Raw genomic sequence first — 23,699 nt, forward strand, 5'->3', positions numbered from 1 at the left:
CGCCTTTTAATCAAAGGGCTACTGGTTCTACTGGTTTTGGTTTTAGTGATGTCTGAACTTTATGGAGACATTACTCCTAATCCTTGCAAAAAAGGTCAGCTCACAGGATGTGATGTGAATCCACCTCAAAGTGGTATTTGATATCATCCCCATTGGTCAAAAGTCATTTGACTTTATTTCAAGTTTGATGTTTCTGTAGCCCATAATCCCAGCTGCAGTCTGAAAGAGCTTCACAACGCCACTGCCCCTGAGCCTTCTAAAGGCCAAGGACCTCCCCGCCTTGATGACAGCTTCCATGGACCACAGTTTAAGATATTTGATTTGTACGCCGCACTCTCCCCTTCTTCACAAAGTACCAAATGGCACTGTCCCTAATCCCTAATTTACACAGTGTTGTATCTTTCATGGCTTTTCTTTGCCTTGTCTGACCTCAGTCCAAGTTGTGAGGTCAATATCTGATCGTAAAGTGAGGAAATGCCAAACACACTGGGGACCAAATGTAAGCAGCGATTGTCATAAACCTCTGCACCCCCCTGGCAATGAAAAGGCCGGCAGTACTCTGTGTATTGTACAGAACCGGACACAGCCAGAGCTGCCATTTTTAAATAGTGCCCTTTGTGTCTCTATATTGCAGAACCGGCTGGGTAAGATGTAAACAATAGCTGTGCCAATAATACAGCAATACAATCCTTCACCTTATTTTGCCACCGGCCAAGGAATGCAACTCAGCCCAGTCCTAACAGTATGGCTGTATGTTGGCCCTTTTGTGTTGTTGCTGTCGTGTTTGGGTTGGCCACGAAGACCCCTTCACACTCTCTGACCTCTCCAGCCCAGGCAGGGCCCCCATAGCTTAAGTGCCTAACGGTTTATGTAACTGCTAATAGGCTCCATTGATCCGGACAGGAAGTGGAACATAAGGGTTTGGACAGCTAGGAATGGGACGGGGCGGGAGGGCAAGGCTTCCGTCTATTGGCTGTTCTTCAGTGGGGCCCTGTCCCCACCAGCCAGGCTCCTCTCGCAGGATTGAATCATCCTCAGTGCCGAACAAACAAAGCCTTTGCTCTTCTTCTGCCTCTTTACATAACTGGTTACACTGGCAGACCGTGCTGCAACTATTGCAGGCATCACCCTGTATTCTTATGGGATTTTCTTCCCTTAAACCATAGCTTTATGTTAGAACTAAGTCAAACTGGGCCGAACAGTTCTGTCAAAGGCAGCTAGAACATATGTAGGACTATTATGTTTATGTATCTGTTGTACTTTTTATTTTTTTACCTTTTAAATGTCTGCAGAAACAATACAATTATAACCATACCAACACAGCTTTTCATTCAAAATCTTCAAAGGTAAGCTGATTCATCGAGAAATTGCAATCCAGCTCTTGCTATGGTGCTATGGTAACTAAACACAGGAAAGGCAAAACACTAAAATCTATATTCCCACTGGTTCAGATGACTTTGGACTCAGATTTAAATGTTCCCATGAACCCGATGCATCCTCTGTGCCTACATCCTCTTCCTCCTTCCTGTGTCTATATCTATGTCTCCCCTACCTAATACGTTTGGCATATCTTTCAGTTTTCAGTCCTGGCTCTTTTTTAGAGACTGTATGTTGCTCTCTGCCTCACCCCAGCCTCGGGTCCCCAGACTCTTCCAGAATGTTCTGGCGGGGCTGCTGGGAGTGACCTCGCTCCTCTGAATAACAATAAGCAGCCCTGCTCGGATTTTGCTCCACTAGCTGAGACTGCTTGTTTCTTCCACTGGATGACATTTGTCAAAAGATATTTGCTGACCATTTTAATGTGTATATATTTGTTTGGATCTCCCTCAACCTAAAAAGCTTTGCGTATAAATATCCATGGGAGACTTTACTTTACTAAATCAATTAATTGAAGTGTTAGTATTTAGTGTTTGACATAAATCCTTTTGGAAATCTAGATTTAGACAGATATCTATAGCCGTCCCCAGATGCTCATGTGTATCATATTGACTGCAGTTCCTGGCAACGTAATACATTCCATCAGATAATCAGCAGAACACACACCCGAGGTGCGAGCCGTTCTCCGTTACTTTGTGCCCCATCCAGGGAGATTGCTTTGAGCCCAGGGGGAGCCTAACTAGTGGAATGTGAGCGTGGCTCCCAGCCTCCAGCGTCGTCACGAGTGATCGTATACTCTTCATCAGCGCTCATCCATCCTGGGCTGTAATCTCAGCCAGGGAAGCCGACGACGAGGTACGGCGGTCCCTCTCCGGAGGCCGTCTGCGTTGCGTCTCTCTCTCCGCGCCCCTAGCTCCTGCCTCGCACTCTGCCTCCCTCCAGTCACCGGTTGCGGAGCCGCTCGGCAATTTGGAGAATGTTTAAAAGGCATGCTACTATGGAATGCGGTCTCCATGAGGCCTGGGGCCCGACTGGGGCCCGCCCGGACCCCTGAGAGTCCCTGACTGACAGGTTATGGGTAGATGAGATCACCGGTGAGGAGATGGAGATGTTTTTACTTAATACCCGAAGCAGGAATGACGGTCTTTCAATGGCCGTAGAGTGGATTCTAAGGAACAAGACACATTAGTTTCAGCAAATGTCATTTGCTTTTATATGGTGCAGTGTCTTTGTATTTCGGTGTGTGTGTGTGTGTGTGTGTGTGTGTGTGTGTGTGTGTGTGTGTGTGTGTGTGTGTGTGTGTGTGTGTGTGTGTGTGTGTGTGTGTGTGTGTGTGTGTGTGTGTCATTTGAGAGCCCTGCATGTATTTCAGCTAACTCAGTGTCCCTGGGGAAACAACACATGCACTTGAAGAGTTCATTCAGTTAAAATGTTAGATGTCCTTGACAGAGCGGGTTGAATGGGGCCTGTTGATGGCGGCCGGTGATAAAATGGCAGAATTAGTGACGGCCAGTATAACGACAACTGTTTTCTTTAGTCCACAGCAAGGGACTGCGGAAATGTACGTGTCTAAATGTATATATTTATGTGTTTTGAAGCACTTCTTGTGTAAAAGATCTCAAGGATTCCTTTCCTTACATTGGTAGCCCCCCTCCCCCTCCCTCCCACAGCCCCCAGAGTGCTGCCCTTTGCTTCTTCTAAAATAAGTTTTATTAAGGTTGTGATTAATGAAAAGGATATACCACAAACGTTCCTATAACGGATGATAATTGCCTGTTGGATGGGGCACGCACACATGTCATGGACACATGTCATGTACACGTTACATTTACACAAGCAAGCCGTCAGTCATCATATGACTGTGTAATCTGTAAAGAGGGTTAATCTCTGAGTAAACATGGTTGATTTTGATGGTTTTAACAGAATCTTTCCTCCTACGTCATCCATATGACTCAAGGAACTTCTGCAGGGACTCAGGGAGCACGTATAGCAGCTTATGTAGTAGCACAGAGCGCTTAGTCCAAAATACACGACGGCTCATTAGGTAGCACGGTAATTGCTTGGGTCCTGTGAGGTATGCTGAGTTATTACCAGAGTTTCTAAGCCCGTTGGTTCCCCTACGCAAGCTATGGGGGGTTATTCATCACAGCACTATGACTCGCTGGAAGCTGATTGGCGCTGACAATCAAGCTGCGAGTGATAATTGAAAGGAGGGAAATTAAGGATTCTTTTTTTCTTGTCTCCTTCAAGAGATTGAACCGCATGCACTTGGCCACCGTTCTGGAGTTGAACTGGCCTAGAAACTCCCAAAAGATGAAAAGACCAGCCCCCCCCCCCCCCCCCCCTCCTCGTCCTCATCTAAGCCCCCGCTCTGCGATTCTCTCACCCCCTACCTCCCCCTTTTCTCCCTTTCTTTCCTTACTTCCTCCCACTCAGTGACAGCTCCTAGGGGGCTGTTGCCTCCCCTCTGCCCTCTCTCTTTCTTCACATCCGCCCATTATTCTCTCTCTCTCTCTCTCTCTCTTTCTCTTTCTCGCTCTCTTTCTCTCTCCTTCTCTCAGAAGATTTTTGCAAACAGATAAAAACGTTCTGACCATTGCTCCCCTGCACACAGTGAGCTCCACTCCGTCTCGGTACGGACATTGGGTTCCACCGCCCTCGCTCTCTCCCTAACGTCACCCCACGTCCACTCAAACCCGCTCAGACACTTTTTTCGTCTCTCTCTGGGGGCTGCCCTTGTCATACCCACTCAGTAGGCTCTATGTGCTGACCCACTGCGGAATGCGAAATGTGTGTGTGTGAGTGTGTGTGTGTGTGTGTGTGTGTGTGTGTGTGTGTGTGTGTGTGTGTGTGTGTGTGTGTGTGTTTGTGCAGCGTCCGCACAGACTCTGAGGAATGGCTGGTAGGAGTTAGCTCCTCAGCTGGTTGTGGCTAGTGTCTAGCAAGCCCCGCCCCTGCACCCGGCGGGGAGGGTCATGGTTCACCGGGGAGCGCTCTCGAATGGATTCTCCGGCCATTTCGTCATCCCTCCCCGGTCCAGACATTAGGTCTCCTCACTGTCATAGTAGGGCTGTGTCTTCAGTGGGGTGTCCTCTGGTCGCAGGACCCCCGGGTTGAGTGGAGGGGCCTCTTGTCTGCAGGACTTTGTATCCAGTAGGCTCGTGGTTTTTTTCCAGTGGGTCCAGGGGTCATGGGAGGTCTTCTGCTGCTACTCTCTTATCCTCCTGCTCCACATTTCTGCTGCTGCCCTGAGGGGACGGACAGACGGTGAGGTAGACAGACAGGCAGACAGACAGACAGACTGAGTGGCTGGGCTGTTTGCATGACTCGTCCCAGACATGGATGTCATCCTCAATCTGATAACTGCAGAGCCCCCTGCACCTGCACCTCCACCTACCTCTACCACACCTCCCACTACTGTGAGTCTCCACCTGTGCATTGTGTGTGTGTGTGTGTGTGTGTGTGGTGTGTGTGTTTTCAAAAAACACACCACACAACATGATTGTTTTACCAAGATATAAATTGTTTATCATTATTATTATTATCGACAGATAACCAGCACTATGATGAGAAATGACAGTTGATTTGATTGTATCCCTCTGTATTTAAAGACCCATAAAGACAAATCACACGTATATCATATACATAAATCCCGGACACAACACAACACACAAGGAGCGCATCTGTTCCCTCATCGATCACATGATGAGGTCACCATACCTGTGACGAATCCGGTTGGTTGTAAGTCCTCCATGAAGAGCGGGGCTGTGTTGTGTAACCTTAGAGCTGGCTGACCAACGGCCTGGGTTTAAGTGGGGTTTTGTGTTGTTCTCACGGGGACTTAAGGGATCTGCGGCGGCCGGATTGGGCCTCCTTTGCAAGCCGTGTAGGGTTAAGTTGTCCTGGAGCCAAGATGCTGGTGTGTGTTTCTGTTAGTTAGTAGTAGGCACTGCAGTCTCTGTGTGTGTGTGTGTGTGTGTGTGTGTGTGTGTGTGTGTGTGTGTGTGTGTGTGTGTGTGTGTGTGTGTGTGTGTGTGTGTGTGTGTGTGTGTGTGTGTGTGTGTGTGTGTGTGTGTGAGGAAGATTTAGTGGGTTTTAAAGGTTATTAGTACTACCGGGCGTTTGTGTGTGTTCACTCATTTGTGTTTTTAAGTGTCTCTTGCTCAGTGCTACACACAGTTATGTAATATTCCAAGGCTACTGAATAGGCTTCATTGTTGCTGGTCAGAATCTCATTAATGAAGCTCAAAAGTGTGTATTCCTCTTTTTTTTGCCTGTGTCAAAGTCTGCACTAGTAGATTTGGCACAGTCAGGGGTGACTATCAAGGAGTGAAATATTTTGAGTAAAAAGTGAAAAGGGAGATGAATGGGAGGTTGGAAGGAGAATTGATATTGCTAAACATATTCCAATAACATAATGATAGAAAAAACATAACCTGGCAGTTATTTAGCTTGTTTTGTAGCATGGATTGTGTGATAAGTGTTGAGTGATAAGTGCCAGAATACTGAGTCTTGTTCGACATAACTCATTGTTTGTATGATTTAAATATTTATGACTGTAAAAATCATGAGGGGGGGGGGGGGCTATATTTAAACGTTTGAAAGTACCTTGTACCCATATTGTCTCTGACACTTTATTTGATTCTCACCCACTATGCCTTGCTCTCAATAATCTGAGACATGGGATGAATGAATCACAAGTGCTCATGTTTTAGCCATAGCCGAGGCAATAACCTACACTTGCTTATTTTATCAGTTTTTGAACAGACTTTGTGATAGCTCAACTTTTATCATCATGTTGAGTTATGCGCTGACATTAATGACCAGAATCGGTCAAAGATCGCCCGGGCTAATCAGATGGTTTGAAGTTCAGGCAGTCAGCAATGACGCGGCCCCGTGGAAAGAGAGAGAGCGGTTCACGGTGAGGACAGAGGCAGTAAGAATGGAGAGAGGACGGCTGAGAATCACACAGACAACCAATCAGAGGCACTTCTCCGTCCGCTCGGACAGCAGAACCAATGGCCCTGCGGTGCGCGTGGGGCTGAGGCCAAGACCATAAACGACCAAGACCATCCTGGAGGCCGTGCTTTGTGCCGCAGCCATTTCATCTCATGCTCTGTTTTGTACCAACAATAAAAGGATGAGCCGTCGCTCCCCGGTGGCTCCAGGCACCAGAGCAGCAGCACACAGAGATGAATCACCTCTTCAACTCTTCAGCACTTCTTAGAAGGGCGTAATGCGACACTAAGCGGGGGTGGTGGGTAGGTGGGTGGGCGGGGGGGGGGGGCAGGGGGCAGGGGGTGGCAGGGACTCGTTCCCAGAATGAGATGGGGTGTCACAGTATCCCTTGTGGATGTATGTCGCCGGCACCTCGCCGAAGGAAACGAGGGAAACTGGAGCCGGAGGTACAGGAAGCTCAAAGGCACTCGACCGGAGTCAGAGGCGAGTTAACAGACAAGGTAAATATAATAAAAAGGCTAATGGGTTTGAGCTTTATTGCGCTTTGGGGTAACTGTGATGCAGGCAATGCATACAATTATGATTGACATTTATCAAAGAGAGAGAGAGAGGGTGGAGAAAAAGAGAGAAAGGGAGAGAGAGAGAGCGTATACTGTAACTGTGACTTGGTATCAACAACAACACAGGACCTCTTAAGATTTATTTGTTCATAGTGAAGTAGTAGTATTAAAAACATGACCAAATATATATGGATTTTATTTCCCCGATGACAAGAGTTTGAGAGTCAGGGTTTGAGGTCGCCTCTTGTTTTCACACCTAAATATTTATATCTCTACAGATCAAGGCCAATGCTCTCAAGGTAGCACTTTGTAATAATATCCACTTTCAAAATGGTTTAAAACTAACCCTTGACCTGAAATCATAATCACATCTCTCATGATATTGATCTACAATTATAAGTACAATGTATAATTTTGAATTGATGCATGGCTGGGTGTTTGCTGTGTCGCCGTCGTTATGTTTTTCTTGAGGAGGTCAATCAATTTAATGAGAGATCATTGGAATAATAAATGCCACACTATCTATTCTACTGCATGCTAGATATGCCAATGGAAAGATGATCATCAGCATGATAGAGGTCTCATCCCTCCACCTGCTAATCTGCTTCCACTCCTTTGCCAACAATAACAAAAGTTGATGAAATCTAGCATTTTATAGATAGTGACATCATTTGTCCACCAATTATTCAGCATAATCATAATTATCTATAAGCAGGATTTCCGAGGTGTTGAATGTTTTTTATGAATTGTTAGTAAAAGTTGCTATAATTTATTTAACAACCATAAGTATAACTAAATTATAATTAAATATTTTCATGCTTTCATTATCATACATGTGATACACAAAATTGGAGGCACAGGTTTTGAGGAAAGAGCAAATGCAAGAGGGTTGCGTCAACCTCCTGTATAAGATGCTTTGCTATACTTCCTTTCGCCTCATCATTAATTGTTGATGTTGAAATACTGCTTCTAATTGACATTGTTATTAATGTATTAATATGATTAATTGTATTTGTGGTGCTCTCTTGTCATTGTAAACAATAAGCAAGTATTTCAATAATTTAGAGCGCCTTCAACGGTAACATTGTACTTATAACTACATATTGAATAAGTTCTATGGAGCTGTGTGTGTGTGTGTGCGTGCGTGCGTGCGTGTGTGTGTGTGGTATGTGTGTGTGTGCACATCGGTGTGTGCAAATGTGCATAAGGGTGTGTGCGAATGCGGGAGCACACAACATGGTGAACCGTCTCTAGTATGTCAACTGTGTTTGACATACAACTGCACGTATATAGTACACATCTAATTAACAGAGAATGGTGGACAAATGCCTGTTTATTTGAGATGTTTGTCAATTGGTCTGTCTGCAAAGGCTTGGATAGGCTTTCCACAGGCCTTCTTCGGATGGGAGCTCACTCTGCCTTACAGACGGTTGCACAGCCAAACCCATCAGGCTAGTCGACAGACACAAGCTTAGAAGAGAGAAAGCTCTGCCTTTAGGTCCATATGTCTGTGTCTGTGTGTCTATCTGTGTGGGTTTCTGTGTGTGTGTGTTTGTGTGAGTGTGTCAGTGTGTTGGTATGTCTGCAAGGAGCCGACTAGAACTGTATATTCCAGTAGGTCTGATCCACCCTTCCCCTTCATATACACACACACACACCCCCCCCACACACACCAGTTTCTTCTTCTCCTTCCTGTTAATGGCTCAGCAAATAAACATGTTCAGCTGTAATCACTCTGATAAATGACATGTCCCCCTTCAGCTGACTCTCACAGACACATTTACAAATATGAAGCCATCTCCGTTGCTGGGAATGATGTCCATCGAAAACATGGCTGGACATGAGCCATTATCGAGCTATGCCAACATGACATCATGGTCTCATATTTCAATGGAACCTGTTTGGCAGTGAGACCTTAAGCCAATGACAGGGAATACATCCACAATGCTGAATGAAACAAACATACACCCTGACGAACATACCTGATCAATTAGTTTTATCATGGATGTGTGTGTGTGTGGGCTCATTGTTGCGTTAGTTGTACGTAACTCTGCTTAATATATGTTTATCATGCTGTCAAACCAAACTAGTATGATTGTAATGTGTCAGTGTCTGTGAGCCACCCCATCTTATCAGAAGCTGGTAAAGGGTTAACTTGTTTGCAGTGCAGAGTAATCAACAGTGTTCTTTTGCCCCCTTTTATCTATTTCTTGCTCTTCAGGAGACCACCACATTGATTAGGTGTGTCATTTAAATTCCTCCTTTAAATGAGTCCACGACCTTTGATCATATACTGCAGTATGTATGTCTGTCTTCCTAGAGAAATATTATTAATTGGCATTGAAAAACAGTATAATTTGCTCAAGCCAGGGAGACACTGACACTATAATGTACAGACCTTCGAAGCATGCTCCATCTCCTTTTCTCCCCATGCGGGAAATGCTATGTTTATATGCAGAGCGCCAGCTCAATGCGTCACCTGGCAATGCCAACTGTGCACCGCAATCCTTTTTTAAAATTAAAAAAGTTTTCAATTGTTTTGTAAGACTTAGGGGTTGTTTCAGACGCACTGATGAAAATAGGCAGTGTCGTAGCAGTAGTCCCACTTTGGATATTCGTAGATCAGCCCGGATGCCGACAGTATCACACTGCCCTCGGCAGGGAGGCGCGCATTGTGAACGGTACTGGTTATTCTTGTTCTGTGTCAAGACTTTCTTTTGGCTGGCAACTCAAGCGACAAAGTTCAAGTCAAACCTCAAATATATATTATACAGTGCCCTGTAACACTCATGTCAAACTGGATCGTGCACATTTTTGTCTATAAAAAAAGAAAAAGTTTCGATGAATCACTTCCAGTGATAGACCCACCGAGAGAACGCTGGCTCAGGGATATGTAAATGTTAACGGCATGTCTGCGATCATTTCTTTTTGGTGGAAACGGTTACCGTTAAATCATTATTTATTATCAACACATTGACTTAACTTCTAATTAGTTCCCGGATGTTGCCATTTGGCTTGCCTAGGAGCTATATTTAAAGGCAGCGAGCACGAGCGGATAACAACGATTGGCGTTTGACGCGAACTCAGAGAATGATGTCACCTAGTTTCAGTTTAGAGCGAGCATACGAGTTGTGGGCGGAGCCAAACAAACGGGAGGGGAGACGGTTTCAGGTGAGGCTGAACACTCCCGACGGGCAGGAGTCAGTTGGAGCACAACCGGCAGCCGGGCAACACACGGCTCGGGGTTCGTGCCTATCAATTTAATGATTTTTAACAGAATTCGCCCGATTGATGAAAGTGGGAAGTATAAAATCTCTTTGGAGAAAATGCATTGGGAACAATTGCTTCGCTTGCGGAATGGGAAGGTGAGACGCGAGGCGCTCTGCTTTATTTATTTTTTAATGACAGATAGCACATGTGTATATTGCCAGCTGCGAGTGCGAAGTCTTATTTCTGAAGATTGACCTGCCTGATAAGATAGTCATAATACAATACCAAACAGTTTTTTACCTGATACCGTGAGCTTTGATTTGTCAACTGAAGCGCTTGTCATCATATTACTCGTTTTTTGGCAGCCACTAAACCAAGCATTGAGGCGGATGCGTAAAACACCTGTAGTACGATATATGGAGTCTTATCTTCTTATTGATTTGTCTTCTGAGGGGCTTGATTATAGCTTCACCTTTGTCCGTATACTGTTTAATGCTAATTAATTAATTTTAATTGAATCAACTGCACTGTTAATACTGTACAGTTTTTCTAAACACAGTGTGTTTGTGGGGGTGTGTGTGGGTCTGGGGGGTGGTGTTTAACGAAAATGCTTTGCGATATCTTTTCATTTCTCAGAGAAACGCTTAGGTATCCATTCCACAAAACGGGGATGTTACTTCTTTATCTTCTCCTCTTGAGGGGAATTGCCCCACGGTAACACCCTCCACCGCTGTTCCCAGTCACGAGTCAGCAGAACAAAAATACATCTCCTAACATCCCCTTCCTTCCTGTCTCCAGATCGACCGGCTGGATGCGGGCGGCCTTGCCCAGTCGCCGCTGGGCTTGTCGTGCGGGGCAGACGGGGCGCTGGCGGGGGCCGACGACGCCACGCCGGACCCCCAGCGCACCAAGCAGGCCATCGCCCAGCTGCAGCAGAAGATCCTCAAGCTCACGGAGCAGATCAAGATCGAGCAGACGGCCCGGGACGACAACGTGGCCGAGTACCTCAAGCTGGCCAACAACGCCGACAAGCAGCAGAGCTCACGCATCAAGCAGGTGCGGGAGGAGCCGCGAGGGTCCGCGCCTCGGCGGACCCTCTTAAGAGGAGTCCCCTCGATCGCGTTAAAACCTTTCAGAATGGAGACATTTCAGAACCGATACACGGCCCACGGTGCCGATAATAGCGCGGTTCTGCGATAATCACTATGTTGTAAGACAATCCTCTAACGGCATATCAGCATATATGTTTAACTATGAAAACAAAATGACAATGAGAGAAGTTAAAGTGCTGGATATTGTCTTTATTCATGGTCCAAACTGAGTCTTGAAACATAAACAAATTAATTCATATATTTATATATGGGAATCAATTTTTTGGGGCGCAAGTGTGTCGATTCTCGTATCACACGAGGAAGGGTGACGCTATAACGCCGCATCGATCATATGGAGGCAAATCAGCCCGACCGATGTTCTTTTCCCTCTTATTCCAACCTGTGCCTCCCCCCCCCCCCCCCCCCCCCCCCCCCCGTGCCTGGCAGGTCTTTGAGAAGAAGAACCAGAAGTCGGCGCAGACCATCCAGCAGCTGCAGAGGAAGCTGGAGCACTACCGCCGCAAGCTGCGCGAGGTGGAGCACAACGGCATTCCCCGGCAGCCCAAGGACGTCCTGCGGGACATGCAGCAGGGCCTGAAGGGCGTGGGCGCCAAGGTGACGGGCTTCAGCGGGGGCGTGGTGGACAGCGTGAAGGGGGGCCTGTCCTCCATCTCCCACGCCACGCACTCGGCCGCCGGCGCCGTGGTCTCCAAGCCGCGGGAGATCGCCTCCCTCATCCGCAACAAGTTCGGCAGCGCCGACAACATCGCCTCGCTGAAGGACTCCGCGGACGAGCCCTCCACGGTGGCCGGGGAGGAGGGGGCCAGCGGGGCGGGGGGCCGCTCGCTGGGCAGCGTCGGCCATCACTACCATTCCAGCCCCAAGTACGGCAGCGAGGAGGACTGCTCCAGCGCCACGTCGGGCTCCGCCGGGGCCAACAGTATCACGGGGGCCCCTGGGGGCCCGCCCAGCTCGAAGGGGATCACCCTGGAGAGGAGCCAGAGCTCCGGTCTGGACCTGCTGCTGCAGGAGGTGCAGGACCTGAGGGAGGGCCAGACGCGGCTGGAGGAGAGCCTGGAGGGCCTGAAGAGCCACTACCAGAGGGACTACGCGGTGGTGATGCAGGCCCTGCAGGAGGAGCGCTTCAGGTACGTGAGGAACCGGAGGCAGGAGCGTGGGGGTCACTTGTGATCCACGGTTGTGGCAGAGTGAAGACTTGTACCTTAGTTAAATCGTCTTCATGACCTGAAGATATGTTGTTGTCGAATTGGGTACTTATTTCTAGTCCTTGTATAAGGTAAAGGAAAGGGGCCGTTATGTGCTGACTGTTTTCAACTAAGTATTTATAAGTCAGCTATGTGACTTGAAGAGGATTGGACATAGTTAAAATGTGTTTATTGTAGTGTTTTACTGTTTATTGGAGTACTTTGAGAATGTAAAGAAAACCACACATACGCTGTTTTTATGTGGTGTAACACAGTAGACATTCCCCTACTAAAATGAGTGTAAGTATTAGTTTAAGGGGGAGAAGCAGCCAGCGGATGAGTGAAAGAAAAGAACCACAAGGCTCAATGTTATACCCTTTAGCTAGGAATAAGACTTTTCTTTCTCAGGGTTAGAAAGCCCTTTATTTGGTATGATTGGTCCATGTCCACTGTGGACCATAACCCACACAGACATTTGTGACGTTGTGTTTGTTTCAAAGGGAAACTTTCTGATTGGCTGAGTCTATTCTGAGCTTGACCTGTAGCGCACAGCGGCATGCTTGTTTATGTTCTCGTGTGATGAGTACACCATTACTAATCCGTGTTGTCACTGTACACACAAGTATGAGGTCGTATCAAAGGTATCTCTGTCACGGTTCCACTTGTTTTCCTACTGTCTGGCTCGCCGCTGCTCTCACTCATCGGCTTATCATTTACCGCATGTTATTCTCTTCTACTAATAGGGTCTGTTATTTGGCGTCTTACATCCAATGGTTGTCTGTGATTGGTCGGTCGGATCAGCAGATGAGTCATCTCTAAGCCAATTATCCTCACACGTCTTTCTTTCTGTGTGTGTGTGTGTGTGTGTGTGTGTGTGTGTGTGTGTGTGTGTGTGTGTGTGTGTGTGTGTGTTTGTGTGTTTAGGTGTGAGCGTCTGGAGGAGCAGCTAAATGACCTGACAGAGCTTCATCAGAATGAGATCCTGAACTTGAAACAGGAGCTGGCCAGCATGGAGGAGAAAATCGCCTACCAGTCCTACGAGAGAGCCAGAGACATCCAGGTATACACACACACACACACACACACACACACACACACACACACACACACACACACACACACACACACACACACACACACACACACACACACACACACACACACACACACACACACACAACATCAAGTCCTATGATGTCCTTTATTTCATTCATTTCTAATCCAGAGTTGGACAGCCAGGGATTTTCCATGAAATAGTTTTTAAACATACAAACTCCCTGACTCATCGTAACGGGAAACGCTTTGGGAACAGCATCTATATAAAGTGCATGCGCAATCCGGTCCACAACAGCTTTCGATACAGTAATACGAAACTTACTTTCGCATAACTTTTTGCATTAGTCACCTTCCTGCATTTATCTATCCAGAGGGCAGCAGAGGGCGCTGTTATCCTCTTCATGTTTAGCGTGTAATCCCTGTACCAACCATGTTTCTCTTGTATGGCTTATAAAGGCAAGAAATGTGGACTAGGTATACACAACCCAGAGCTTCCGGGTCTGGATTGGCCTTCCAGGTGGCACAGCAGTGTGGCAAAGCGCAACTTTGCCCTCCAATTCATCTTGCATTAACAGTGTGTGTGCGTGTGTCCGGTCTAGGCGTGGTTGTCTAACCCTCTGGCGGTTGCCCCTCGTCTCTCCCCACAGGAGGCTCTGGAGGCGTGCCAGACGCGGATCTCCAAGATGGAGCTGCAGCAGCAGCAGCAGCAGGTGGTGCAGCTGGAGGGCCTGGAGAACGCCACAGCGCGCACCCTGCTGGGCAAGCTCATCAACGTGCTGCTGGCCCTCATGGCCGTGCTGCTGGTGTTCGTCTCCACCGTGGCCAACTGCGTGGTGCCGCTGATGAAGACGCGCACGCGCTCCCTGACCACGCTGCTCCTCATCGTGCTGCTGGCCTTCCTCTGGAGGAACTGGGACGCGCTCTCGGGGTACACCCATCGGGCGCTGCAGCCCCCCAGATGACCGGACGGCCCCCAGCCCCGAGTCGCCGAGGCGACGCTGCGGTAAACGAACCCACCGGCGGAAAGGAGGGCGGAGCGCGACCCCTCGGTTGCAACTTTCGATCCCCGAAGCGTAGGAGAAGAATGTACCCCCGCCAGTTTGATTTAGGGGGGCCGTGAGGACCAGCACCGAACACGAGCTCCGATCGGCTGAGCACACACACACACACACACACACACGGGAGGGCCGGTCTGGACTGCAGAGAGAGAGACGAGAGGGGAAGGGGGGCCGCCCTTACCACAAGGGAGAGACTGCGTTTACATTGTAGGTGACGAGCTATTTGGTGTTCTTACTCCTCAAAGAACACGGCGTCATTCTGTTTTTAGTTTTCATCGAGCACATTGTGATTTATTCTTATTTTTTTCGAATGTTATTTTATTTTCAGCATTATTTTATTCAGTACCATGTAGCATTATGGCCCTCTCGTGGCACGGCGAGAGCCAGGGCGTAGTCAGGAATCTGTGGGGTAATTTCACGTCTGTGGTCCCTTTTGTAAAGGCATGAAGTAATGATCCCTCGACTGGGTGCCTTCGACACAGAGTCCCCGCACGTCCGTGATGGATGCCTTTTCAATTTCGGATGAAGGAACATTTGCAAGATTTTCACAGAGATTTTCCTCCACCTTTTATTCAAATGAATTTCCCTCAGCGAGAAGAACCTTTCCTCGTACATGAAGGACGACCAAGACTTTTTCAGCGTTTTATGACTAGAGACTCCTTGTGCTTCCTTACTCTTTGTACTAAAAAAAAAACGATTGCACCGTTTAACATTTCTTTCTTTCTTTCTTTTAAATTAATAGAGACTGAGTTGTTTGAAGAACGGGCATGAAGTGTGAAACCCTCATGAATGAAAAGCGGTTAGCGGAACCTGTTTGTACAGGAGAAGAAGCTTTGTTGGACCACTGTTTACCACACAACCGTCAGATCCCAGAAACTGCTTATTCATCCATAAGCAAATCTGCGGTCTTGTGCAAAATTTAAGCATGCAAACCTGCATGTTCTCATTAGGAAGAGATTAGAGCGATCGGTTCTTGATGATAATAACAGTGAAGACGGGCCAGCGTAGGGGTGGACGACATCGGAGGTATCATCGCCGGAACAATTGATTTGACCTCGCCGTATGTTGCCACAATGTGGGGGGGAAAAACATGAAATATTCTACTTTATACACCACTGGTGCTTATTCACTCCCAGTTCTAATCGCAACGGAATGGATTGCTCCTCCATATCATCTGTGATCATGTCTGTTGAGATGTACACTGCCCTGGATGTGTTTGTGTGCGCGTGTGTACGTGTGTGCGAGCATGTTTGCGCGCGTGTGTGTGTGTGTGTGTGTGTGTGTGTGTGTGCGCGCGTGCGTGCGTGTCTGTGTGTAGGAAATTGCCCAATCCTTCAAATGCTCTCCCTGTGTAAAAAATACTTCAACAAAAAGAAAAGTCTAATCTGTCTGATGTTTCCAGTCTGACGCCCGTCTCGGCGTGAGAGAAGGAGAGAGTATTGGAGGTTGTCCTTGATCGTTAATCAAATGACACGACGTTGAAGAAATGTTTAAACTCTTGAGGAGATATTAGCAGTGGTGGAAATGTCATTACAAAAATGGACTTGGCCATCTGTGAATAAGGCGCGTGTCAGTAAATCTCTCCCGTTTGTGTATTTCACCCTTTGACTGGAGAGTCCCCAGGTTCAACGCCCGGCCTGATCCTCCGCCCCCCCCATCTGCTCAAGGGCATGGCAGGGCAGGATGGCTGCGCTCTTCTGAAGTTCACTTGCACACACTCGATGAGTGGCTCAACGGGAGATAGCAGCAGATGGTAAAAGAACTCGGACTGGACTGTACAGCCGCACTTTAGCACACGGCCAGAGATGACCTTACCCAGGTTCGGGGAAAGGGTGGGCGGGCGGCGCAGAAGTGTTTTCGTTTGAGACTTGGGAGGGGAATGGCTGTTTGAGTCGGTAGTCCCGGTCAAGGGTGAGGGGTACCCTCGGGACCTGGTTCCCCCGTCGGCTCTGCCTCGCTGAGCGACTCATCACCAGCGACGTTAGGTATTGCTCCACACATGGACGGGTGGGGTTCGCTTGCACTGAAGTGAGACGTGCGGTGGCCTGTGTGTTTATTGAGCTTCTCCATTGTGTGGTGGTCGTGGTGAGGAGCAGAGGAGCGTTGACGACGTGGGCCTGACCTTGGACCCCCCCCTCCCCCCCAGTTTGACCTTGCAGTGACTCCTGTGATACAGCAGGTTTAGGGATGTGTTCAACCATTCCAGTGCCTTCTCATGTCCTTTTCTAAGTATGGAATAAATAAAGTGCATTCCTGAATAAATTATGGTGAATTGTCGTTTTTTTTAATATAGATATTTGTACAGACTTTGTGTTTTCTTTTTAGCTGCGCCCTTTCTTGAATCAGCACGTTCGCGAAGAAACCTCTAGGTGGCGGTATAAAGCCTTGCATGTGTTAACGTGGCTTTGCCTCAGTTCTCCATCCAAGGCGAAGTGTGTGGTCACACCCAATCGCGGGGGTATCTTATCGGGAAATAGAGTGGTCAAGCAAACTAATTTAGTTGTATTGTTAGCTGCGTTGTCCACGCTGGATCTCTTTGCATGATAACTGATTGGGCCTAGGTAATATCTATATCTTGATATCAACAACTCAACATAAATGGCATCAACATCTCACCACCACTACACTAATACATTCGCACTTAAACGAATGTATAAATACACGTCATAATTTATTTTACAACCTCCATCGATTGTGATGTATGATTTCGGTGTACAGCCAACCCGCAGAGCTCAGCCACACCTCCGCCCTGATGTCTGATATCTGACAGCCCTGAGCCACACCATACCTAATCACTCCTGCTTATCTCCCTCAAAACGCACGGGATCCCCAAACCTAAGCACATGAGATACATGGTGCCGGGTGGTAAGGTGCTGGTGGTTTAGTTGCTAAAGTGTGTGTGTGTGTGTGTGTGTGTGTGTGTGTGTGTGTGTGTGTGTGGGGGGGGGGGGGGGGGGGGGGGGGCGGGTCATAATTGTGCGCTTTATCTGAGCACTCTCCCCTGGCAGATTGGATGCGCATGGCGGCGCGCCAAGATAAACAAGGGACGCACTTATCAGTCAAAATAGTAGCGCGTCTAGTGGAGGTGTCGGTGCCGGTGGTGCTGCTGGTGCTGGTGCTGGTGGGGCACAAACCCTGTGGGAAAGAGAGAGGCTGTCCGAAGGGAAATCTGAGTTAAACAAAGCCAAAGAAATTGCGCAAAGATTTAGCGTGAGCTTTGTTCAATATATGTATTTATTTACTTTATAGCAGCACTTAATGCCTGAATAACGCGTTACATTCAGGTTGCATCGTGCATCCCACTATAATATTCGTTCCGACAATTGAGCTCTCGGAGACGTGTCCCCCCCCCCCCCCCCCCCCCCCATCCCTCCCATATGACCCAAGGCATACTCCATCTAAGTCGTTACAGAAATCTGAACCTTTTCACGAATTTCTAAAAGGGGAACATGTGTTGCGCTTGAATATTTATGAGCCACAACCGGCGAAAAGCTCTTCAGAGTAGTGAATGTCAAACCCAGGGAAAGGTGCGCTGTTGTGCCCATCTGGTAGCACTTTCACGGCACTTATGTGCCCAGAGCGTATCTTCACCAATCTGCAGAACTAATCCCGCAGACTGGAGAGTGGAGACTATAGCAGAGAACAGGAGGTGGACGAACGACCTGTCATTAACCCGAGAACGAGCGGAACCCGTGAGGTTGAGGAGCAGTGATCAAGTGGTCCTTTTTACCGAAGGAGATCTCTTTCCCCCGATGTCACAAGTATCCGTCCATCCTTTAAAAGCCGCTGTCTCTGAAAATAAATGAAGAGTGTGTGATTAAAATGTCAACAAAACAAAAATGTGTTGCGTAAAAATGTTTTAATATCAAAACGCAAATGCGTTTCTTGTGTGTCCGAATAGAGCCAGGATGATGGTTCATATTTTAACCAGATCCAATTACAATAGTGCTGTTCTAATTGGGGAGCTCGCGCTACGTTGTGTAGAGAGAGAGGGGGAGAGACGAGAGAGGGAGGGAGAGAGAGAGAGAGAGAGAGAGAGAGAGAGAGAGAGAGAGAGAGAGAGAGAGAGAGAGGGAAAGAGAGAGACGAGAGAGGGAGAGAGAGAGAGAGAGAGAGAGAGAGAGAGAGAGAGAGAGAGAGAGAGAGAGAGGGGGTGGGGGTGAGACAGAGGCAGCCTGCGCTCACAGCTCGGAGCTGTGGTGAGGAAAAGGAAGCACGATCCGCTTCATCACGTCACTCTGGGTCGAGGCGTTGAGCAGGAAGCAGCTTTTCCTTTCGGATTGTCGCCGTAGGAACAAACATTGCATTTCTGTCTTTACTCAATGCACCCCTCGGCGCAGAACACGCGGAAGCCGGCCAGAAGGAAAAATGCCTCCTTCGACAGAGATGGTAGTCGCCCTGCTCCTCGCGGTGCTCCTCGCGTCGGGAACGCGCTGGAGTGCCCACGGCCCGCGCCTTGCCAGCGCGCTCCAGATCCACGAGTCGTTCGCTTCTCCGAACCGCACCAATAACTTTGTGGTAGACAAAGTTTCGCGAAACGTGTACCTGGCCGCCGTGAACACCATCTACCAGCTGAACGGCACGCTGAGCCTGGAGGTGGAGAAGCGCACGGGGCCGGTGCAGGACAACCTGTTGTGCCACGCGCCGCAGCTGCCCCAGGCGCCCTGCGAGCACCCCAAGTCCATGACGGACAACTACAACAAGCTGCTGGAGCTGGACCCCGAGCAGGGGGTGGTGGTGGTGTGCGGCTCTGTGTACCAGGGCTTCTGCGAGCTCAGGAAGTTGGAGAACATCTCGGAAATCGCGGTGGAGTTCCCGCCACAGGGGGAGAAGACGGTGTTTCCGAGCATGCTCAACATCGCCGCCAACCACCCCAACGCCTCCACCGTGGGCCTGGTGTTCAGGAGCCACGGGGGAAACACCCGGCTCCTGGTGGGAGCCACTTACACCGGGGCCGGCACCGCGTTCTTCCCCAAGAACCACAGCAAGGAGGACCTGCGCTTCGAAAACACGCCGGAGATTGCCATCCGCTCTCTGAACACCAAGGATTTATCCAGGCTTTTTACCTATGACATCAACCCGTCAGAGGACAACGTGTTCAAAATAAAACAGGAGGTTAAAACTAAAAACAAACTCAACTTTGTCCACGCGTTCGTGCAGAAGACGTACTCTTATATCGCGATCAACAATGACGCCAAGACGGGCCACAAGGAGAGCCAGCCCAACAGCATCCTGGCGCGGATCTGCTTGGACACTGATCACCCCAGGAAGTCCAACTCGGGCCCCGAGAGCAGGAAACTCACGGAGTCCTACATTCAGATGCCTCTGCAATGTGGATTAAGTGGGAACATATACAACCGGCTGCTGTCAGTGTACCCCGTGGACATCCACACCGACCGCGGCCAGGGCGCAGAGGCCTACCTGTTCGGAGTGTTCTCCAGGTCGGACAGGAAGTCTGCCCTGTGCGCCTTTAGGTTCGGGGACATCGAGGAGGCGATCCGGCAGGGCCGGAGGAACTGCTCCAACTCGCCAAGCAGCGACGTGCAGGTGCTGGATAGCGTCATCCAGGGCTCCGGAGCAGCCTGCGTCCAGAAAGGAAATCTGGTGGTAAGCAGCAGTGATTACAAGTTTCATAGAAAAAATAACACAAAGTGGACTTTTTCATTAACCATTAGATTATATATTTGGCATACAATTAATTGTTATCTATGGGTAATTGTGATGTATTTACTTCGGGCAATGTGCGGATAATTATACAGTAGTAGCCTATATCTATTAATCCTTTGTAGCCATGAATTAATTGGCAATTAAAACCTCTCTCTCTCTCTCTCTCTCTCTCTCTCTCTCTCTCTCTCTCTCTCTCTCTCTCTCTCTCTCTCTCTCTCCCTCTCTCTCCCTCTCTCTCTCGCGCGCTATCTATCTAGGCTTAAGGGGCTATAACAATGAAATGACCCCCGTCCACGTGGGGGGTCTAAAGGTTTAAGGAAACAAACTAAGGTCACGAGTCGGAGGCGTCGTGATAGCGGCAGGCACTTGGTTACACTCGGAGGGTTATGGGAACGGCACGATCATCCAGCTAGCTCTCACATCCGAGGGGGGCGTTGGTGGGGGGGAGACAGAGACAGAGAGAGAGCGGGGACAGAGAGATAGATAGAGAGAGGAGACAGAGACAGACAGAGAGGTAGAGGGGAGACAGAGAAAGAAGAAGACAGAGAGAGTCATTTGCATAGGGAGAAATGAAATGGAATCCAAGTAGATAGATAAAAAACAAACTACAATAATTTCTATTAAAAGAAAAATACTATTTTGATTTGTGACGTTTTGAGTGACAGTGTGGAGGCTTGTTTTCTGTTTGGGTGTCTGGAGACAGCATCACGCTGTGTAAGGTCACCTAAAGACGTCCTCCCCACTGGGCATGTGTCGTCTACACTTCCCACACGCACACAACAAAAAAAACATTTCCTGGGTAGACACCAGCTCAGTTTGTTTTGCATTCTTGTTTTTGTATTTCACTAGTTTATAACATTTAATCTTTTTGTGTATCAAACCGAAGCCCTGGGCTGGAGTTTACTGTGCGGATGAAATCCTTTTTGTAGACTGTGAAGGGCAACACTCGCAGAGAGCAAAGACACAATTTATGATAAGAGTTGAGAGGCTGGGGGTGGAGAACTCGTGGGAAAGAATGCTTTAAATATCAATCACAGTTTAATTCCGCTTTTGCCTCTGCGTGCTCTAAAACACTCTGAGAAGTCCCCATAGATATCCGTGTTTATCCAAGCGTTTCTGTGTAGTCATGCAAGTGTTTTATCGTTCCAAATGAGATTCTGACCAATGTTCAGAGTTACCAGTGTCTAAGCCCCTTTAAACCCCGTTTTATGACTTTCATTCTGTCAAGGTCATGTAATAATGGACAAGGTCAATTTACAAAAAAAAAATCTGTTACGGGCAGTTATGGTGTTTTTTCTTAAAGCCACACATTGTCCAACAGTCAACACACAGGGGGGAAAGCAATAAAACAGTTTCCTTCTCTGACTATTCCATATTTAACCTGCTCCTTCACCTCCCATTTCCTGGAGGCACTCCGCGGTGCGTTGCGTTCAAACTCTCCCGTGTATGTCCCATGGATAGTTTAAATCGAGGTTCATCCATCATCCCTCTCTTTCTCTTCGCGCTGGCCCTTCGTGATTCCTTAAAGTTACATGCTGTCACACAGTGAAGATACTACAGGGAAATCCAATGAAACTGTTTCAATATCTACGACTTGTTTTGAACCTGAACCATGGTGATGGATTGCTGTGGTTTGAATCCCGGTTCATGTCTGGTCTCTCTTCCTCTTTGTGTCGTAGCTCCAGCCGGAGCAGCTGGACTGTGGGGCCGCCCACCTGCAGCACCCCCTGGCCCTGCGCAGGCCCCTGAGGGCCACACCTCTCTTTGAGTACACAGGTCTCAGCTCTGTCGCCGTGGACAGCGTTCACAATCACACGGTGGTGTTTCTGGGCACCCACCACGGCCGGCTTCGCAAGGTGAGGCCCACTGTGTGTCCCTGTGAGTGTGTGTGTGTGTGTGTGTGTGCGTGTGTGTGTGTGTGTGCATGTCCACCTGTGTGTGTGTGTGTGTGTACGTGGATGATTATGTTTGCTCGTGTCTCAGTCTGTGTGTGTGTGTTAGTGTGGCTGTGTGTGTGTATGTGTGTGTGTGCATGTGTTTGTGTGTGTGGGCATGCTTGCGTTTGCGTGCATGTGTGTGTGTGTGTGTGTGGTCGATTTATTTGTCCTTGCATTTGCACCCCGCACACACTTCTAGCTCTCTACTTATCTCCTTTGTATAGAGGCGTTACACAACACGCAGTATGGCATTACACACACACAGTCCTCAGGGCTTCCATACACAGTTGGAGAGCTGATAGGTTGCCACGGAACGCTACTATTCTCGAGCAGTGGGAGCCCTTAAGCGTAGACTATAATACTGACAACATTTTTCTTGGTGTTAGTTAAGCCCCTCTGATGAAAGACTTCCAGCAGTCGGGGAGCAGGCTGGAATGTGGGCTTTAATCTGCTCGTTTCTCTGCTCAGACACCCCGTATTCACCCCCCCACTTGCCCACACACACACACACACACACACATACAGACATAAACACACAGACAAGCCTCCCGCCAATCCACCATCCGAGGCCGTTCGAGGTGGACTAAGTAGCCCTAATCATGTTCACTAATGTTCATCAGGCCTGGTTATTCTCCCTGAGATAACCAGGAGCCGGGCTTTAACAAGACAGACTCAAGGAGCGTGACTCAGCCGTCCCCCACGTAGCACATCTATTCCCCCCCCCCCCCCCCCCCCCCCCCCCCCAGGTCAGGCCTTGCATGGAGCACCTCCGTTCCAATTAAGGCCGGCACATACCTTTTGTTTGTGTCTCATCAGCCACATTCCTAGTCAGCCCTCACTGAGCAGCCCTCACCCCCCCCCCCGCCCTGCCACCACCACCACCACCACCACCACCCCCTCCACCGACACCTCCATCGCAGACTCTATAAAAACTCCCCGTGCCAACTCGGTGACTCTACACCATTCTAACATCCCCATGGGGGAGGGGGGTGGTTGGATCGGGGGGGGGAGAGAATGTACATTTTAACGACATAAAAAAAAAAATGGCCGTTGTTGCTTCAGCGTGTTTGCGGTTTCTTTTTTTTGGAACTCATAAAGGTTGTTCTCCCCGCCAGCCCCTCAGACAACAACATGAGCTGAGCATAATTGGTTCTTGGAAAGTTTTATGCTGAGATTGTTGCCATCCAAGCGATGTTACAACTGCCGCTTTACTTTGTTTGGATGTGTTGTGTGCATTTGACTGCATGAGTGTATGTATAGGGCTATGTGTGCGTGTGTCTGTGTGTGTGTGTGTGTGTGTGTTTGTGTGTGTGTGTGTGTGTGTGTGTGTGTGTGTGTGTGTGCGTGTGTGTGTGTGTGTGTTTCAGGGTACATTGATTATGTGTGTGTGTAACTATGTTTGAGTCTGTCTTTGTGCATGTGTATGTGTCTATGTGTTTGTGTGTGTATATCTGCTTGTGTGTGTGTGTGTGTGTGTGTGTGTGTGTGGTGTGAGAACGTTCATTCAAGTTTGTATGTGTGTTTGAATATTTTGTGTGTGTGTGACGAGTTGCCTGAATGTCGACAGAATGTGTCACCA

At 48.4% G+C, this 23,699-nt stretch overlaps 2 protein-coding genes across 7 annotated transcripts in view; both read left to right on the forward strand.

The window, feature by feature from the left end:
* tmcc1a (transmembrane and coiled-coil domain family 1a) overlaps window positions 1–16,766 on the forward strand; it is a 39,253-nt gene extending 22,487 nt beyond the window's left edge. For 5 of the 6 annotated variants that reach the window (XM_079740957.1, XM_079740955.1, XM_079740956.1 and 2 more), the window contains 4 exons: window positions 10,905–11,162; window positions 11,645–12,345; window positions 13,327–13,462; window positions 14,106–16,766. In XM_079740957.1, coding sequence (XP_079597083.1) covers window positions 10,905–11,162; window positions 11,645–12,345; window positions 13,327–13,462; window positions 14,106–14,420 — 1,410 coding nt within the window. In that variant the 3' untranslated portion in view covers window positions 14,421–16,766. Of the gene's footprint in view, window positions 1–9,902; window positions 10,262–10,904; window positions 11,163–11,644; window positions 12,346–13,326; window positions 13,463–14,105 lie in introns of those variants that run through there. The other variant, XM_079740958.1, reaches the window with a different exon arrangement.
* A 1,936-nt stretch (window positions 16,767–18,702) lies between these two features.
* Window positions 18,703–23,699, forward strand: part of plxnd1 (plexin D1) — a 71,790-nt gene continuing 66,793 nt past the window's right edge. The window contains 2 exon segments of the mRNA XM_079741786.1: window positions 18,703–20,123; window positions 21,863–22,039. Coding sequence (XP_079597912.1) covers window positions 18,885–20,123; window positions 21,863–22,039 — 1,416 coding nt within the window. The 5' untranslated portion in view covers window positions 18,703–18,884.

This window comes from Pollachius pollachius, assembly GCF_949987615.1.
Source record: "Pollachius pollachius genome assembly, chromosome: 8".
Classification (NCBI taxonomy): Eukaryota; Metazoa; Chordata; class Actinopteri; order Gadiformes; family Gadidae; genus Pollachius; species Pollachius pollachius.